Source organism: Poecilia latipinna, unplaced genomic scaffold (assembly GCF_001443285.1).
Source record: "Poecilia latipinna isolate Pla-1442-1.1 unplaced genomic scaffold, P_latipinna-1.0 Scaffold445, whole genome shotgun sequence".
Lineage (NCBI taxonomy): Eukaryota > Metazoa > Chordata > Actinopteri > Cyprinodontiformes > Poeciliidae > Poecilia > Poecilia latipinna.
The window spans coordinates 196,684-201,312 of record NW_015113061.1 but is presented as its reverse complement, the minus strand read 5'-3'; the positions used below and the strand labels follow the sequence as shown (position 1 = coordinate 201,312).

General features: G+C 32.6%; 1 protein-coding gene across 2 annotated transcripts in view; it reads right to left on the bottom strand.

The window, feature by feature from the left end:
* Nucleotides 1-1,436: 1,436 nt before the first annotated feature.
* LOC106951190 (cell adhesion molecule 2-like) overlaps nucleotides 1,437-4,629 on the bottom strand; it is a 7,707-nt gene continuing 4,514 nt past the window's right edge. For both annotated transcript variants that reach the window (XM_015038573.1, XM_015038572.1), the window contains exons 3-4: nucleotides 2,673-2,714; nucleotides 1,437-2,239 (exon numbers count right to left, since the gene is read on the bottom strand). In XM_015038573.1, the coding sequence (XP_014894059.1) occupies nucleotides 2,043-2,239; nucleotides 2,673-2,714 (239 nt within the window). In that variant the 3' untranslated portion in view covers nucleotides 1,437-2,042. The remainder of the gene's footprint in view (nucleotides 2,240-2,672; nucleotides 2,715-4,629) is intronic.

The following is a 4,629-nucleotide window of genomic DNA, read 5'->3' as shown; positions in this document are numbered from 1 at the left end:
CTCTGAAGAACTACTGAGCGGGAGGAGACAGCCAGGTGAGGAAAAACTGTTCTTATCAGTTTAATTTCCAGTAATAATTTGTGTAAATTCCTAGTTTCACAATTAGAAAAGAGACAGAGAATAAATAGGCTTATTTCTTTTCACATCAGATCTTATAAAATATTAAATATAAATTTCAATATTTTTCTTCTTTCCTTAACAGTAAGTGTTAAATGTGTGAACAACACTCATGTTTCAGTTCATTCATCATCATAACCCATTAAGCAAAAATAAATCTGAAATTAAACCAGATTTAAGCAGTCAGGTCTGAATTTTCTATTGGTTTTTCAGGGTCAAAATTCTATCAGGTCAATACTTGAAAAATACTGTCAATACTTTAGTTTCAGACTCCCTCTTGAAATGTTCTTGTTTGGTATCGTTTCTCATCTCAACCTCAAGATTTTGTTTCTATTTGTTCTCAAATAATACATTTTTTGCACTTTGTTTATGCAGAAAAATATTCACACAAAACTGTTTTTGTTTTTCTCACGGTAATATTTTAACATTTTTGCAAACAGCTATAAACTTTGTTCAGATTCTGTCCTAGTTTTCAGCAAAACATTTTACAAAAAAAAAAAAAAAAAAAAAATGGCAAAGGGCACAAAGTTTGTTGCTATTTCAAATATAATCTACATTGGTGATACTGGTTCTGTATTTACTTGTGTTAGGAAAATAAATTTAAAATAAGCTAGTTTTAAAACCTAACATGTCTTGATTAAAATGGCCTATTGACCTTTAATTTACCTGTAGTTACAGCAGATGGTTTGCTAGGATCGTTTGAACTGCCTTTTGTCTGTGTGGGAAAACAATAAGTAGAAGTTCTAGTTTTTCACACTCATCTGTGAAAAGCCGTAAAACAGCAGGAGTTCCTGACTTTAGAGAGAGGGTCAGAGATAGCTCCTGGATGGATGAGCAAAGATACGCCTTATTTGAATAAATTAAAGAAAAGAAGATAAAACTTTCTACACAGAAGTAACAAATCAGATTTTGCTCTTGCAACTTCTCCAAAGACGTCTTTGCTGTCCCTATCTTTGGCCTCAGGTAATGAATGTATATCTCTATTATTTGGTAATTTTCTGTGGTATCTTACACTTTGTTCCAATTTTGGATTAAATTCTGTTACATCATCACGCATAGTTGTGTTTTTGTCCCATACGCGGGTTAAGAGGACCCGGGATCTAAACAGGAAGAAAGAGAGCCAGATTTTGTCCTAAATTTAATCACATAAATTATTCTTCCTTAACACTTGATATTGGATCTATAAGTGTGCAGTATTGCAAACCACTACTGTAAGGTTATTCATTTACTCCATTAAAGGCTAATGTCTTGCATCTTTTTTATACCTGGCATTATCCGAGAAGAAAATTTTGCTGTGAATTCAGACGTGGAAAAATGTCTTAAGTGGAAATATTTATTTTATAGATATTTGTAGGAAAAGTGTTCACACTTCTTTTTCTGTCACCAATAAAACAGCCACACACCAATTTTACATATTTTGTTTTAAAATTATTATTTTTTTAAATCAAGAAAACAGTGTATAAAAACAATATACAAAAGTTATCAGGGAACCATTTCCCAGATTTACTTTATCTGAGTTCTGTAGCATTTTATCTCACTCCTGGCATCTACACACAATTTATAATCTGTTATTCCTGTAAAAAAAATCCTTCAAGTTGCTGTCCTGGAGAGCCAAATAAGTCTCAAACTAACCCATTCAAATACAAGATTTACTCTAAATGAACTTGAGTTAAAACCCATAAGAAGTAATAAAATAGTAAACTTGCACAGTGAATAAATCAACAAATTACAACTGATCAGCTGAAGGAAATGACCTACAATCAGTTATGTCTCATTGGTGTTTCATAGGGGTTGATGCACAATTACTGGTTTACAAAATAAGCTGCCTATTTAAAAAAATGCTTAAATATTTTCTTATCTTTCTGCTTTTATTTTGAAAAAATGAATCTCAGTAGTCCTTAAATTGAAGTTATGTTATGTCTCCTTCAGTCCTCTTTGTCTGTCTTTAGAGGTTCTTTGGACTGAAGCGCCACATCGGAGCCGACAGACTCATCATCTTCGTTGTCTTCCTCTTCATCATCCTCCGTCTCGTTGGTGACATACGAGCCTTTTTGTCTGGACAGACACCACAGCAAGACAGCGATGGTGCAGAGGAAGACCAGCAGCACCACAGTGATGATACCTGCAAGGAAACATAGACAGTAAATACTGAAGCCCGTCAGTGCTGAATTCTCAACACATTAGTCTCTTACATTTTATTTTACGAACACAAGAACAGAGGAAAAGTTTCATGTTTTTTTTAAAGAAATGTATAAAATTTTGCCTGAAAAAGCATCAAACCTGGTATAAAACTAATTGAATGTTAAAAATCCAATATGATCAGATGGACTGCATATCAGATTGAACCAAGAGGTAACTCCACTCAGATTACATCTTGGTTGCATCAGAAAGAAATGTATTTACAGATTATGATAAGTTACATCTTCATCTATATTTAAGAAGAATTGGCTGTTTAAAATTTCATCAATATTTGCACAAGTGCATAAGTAAAATTAAACTTTTTACGCTTCAACATTTCAGAAAGTGGAACCAAAACAAAAGTAAAAATTTCTCACCTCCGATTAAGGCAGCTAAATCCTCTGTGCTGCTGTAGATATCTGTAAAAACACAACATTTAATCACGGTAGATTCAAAATATCATTTTCAGAATAAATGCTACATTATTTCCAATGAAATGGTCTTTACCGTAGTTAATAATCTAAACATTAAACCATCAATCTAAAAAACATCTAATACAATGTTATTTATTTCACATGTTTTTTATATAAATTAATTTCTCTGGGGCATCTCTGCTTATAGCCCATGTTGAACCCGTTCCCCCCTGCTGTGGAAACCGCCTCCAGCTGCTATCAGTGTTTTAACACGCATCTCCACGGCGACACGCCCCAGAGGCGTAAGGCTGATAAGACACTCCCTACTGTGACCACATACACGTATGCATTAACTTGAGCTCAAATTATTGTTTGTTAAATGCTAAATGATTAGTAGCAATTAGCATCTTTTAATTTAGCAGCATTTTCATCTTAGCAATATCCATACTTTATATTGGGAACCTTTAACTGCATTTAAAGAGATAAAATTATTGTGTTTTAAATGCTAAATGAAGTTGAGTTTAGTTGTAATTAGCTTAGCAACTTTTAGCTTACAACCATTTAGCTAGTCAATGCTTGGATTTTAGCTTATCCACTTTTGGATTTGTAGATAGAAACTGATTTTTATTAATCAGCATTTAGTTTTACTCTTGCATCACTTTTCTGTGCAATTATTAGCAGAGCAGACTTTAGAAGGTTTTATTTGACTAATAATTAGCTTAGCATTGGTTAGCTCAATAGTAACGGGTCAGAAAAAAAAGGAATTTTTTGGTTACTATGACATGTTTAACTGTGACAATCTGTGTAGTCATACCTAAGCACTGAGATTTGACAGGAAAATTAAGCTAAAACATTTTCCAGTTAAAATATTATAGCTTACTAAAAGGCAAATCCTTTCTCTTTTCTGTATTTCATTATATCCTTTGCTGTTATTGTGGTTTAATTTCAGGATTTTACAAGTTAATTTCTATTTGCACTAGTTTTACACACTAAAAAGAAATTAGTTGAACCAACTTAATTGAATTGCTTCAATTGGTAACAAGCAATTCAATGAAGTTTATTCAACTTAACTTATTAAGTTTAACCAATTCAATACATTATAATCATCCAACTCAATTTATTTTTTTAAACAAATTTATTAAATATGTTTAAAGATGACAGATCTAAGTCAGTCTTACTCAAATCATTTAGTTTACTTCAAATAAAGAAGTAAATTAATAAAATCTATTTTTTCAAAGGGTTTTTGGCTGAGGCAGCCTTTATTTGAGCGTAGTTATTCAGGAAAGGGGTTAATGACTAGAGGAAGACCTTCAGCTAAGGTCATCAGGTCGGGCATCAAACCTGCGAAGGCCGCGTCAAGGACCAAGTCCTCGTTGTGTGGATTGTGCTCTACCCCTGCACCACCACAACACCCTGGTTGGTACAAAATCTGTCTCTGGTAAACTTGAGTCATGGTGTCAGATGTGGGATACAAATATGGTATTGAGCTTAATTCTTTCAAGTAAAGTCAAAGTAAAAAGATCCTTAAGGAAAAGATTTATCACTTTTAAGTTAGAGTGTATTTAGAGGACACTGTAAAAAGAGTGTCCTTTAAATACAACTAAACTAAATATTTAGTTGGAACTACTTAAAAGTTTGAGTTGACTTTATGTAGAATTAAGTCAAAGAGATTTTAAATGTTTGTTAGAACAAAATAAATGATTTGAGTAAGAGTGACTTAAATTTGTCATGTTAAACCCCCTTATGAATTAAGTTATAGAAACTTAGCAAATTGAGATGGAAGGACTTGGTGAATTGAGTTGGATGATCATAATAAATTGAGTTGGTCAGACATAGGATACGAAACTGGCATTGAACGTAATTCTTTCAAGTAAAGTCAAAGTAAAAAGGTCATTTAAGGAAAATATTTGTGTATTTAGAA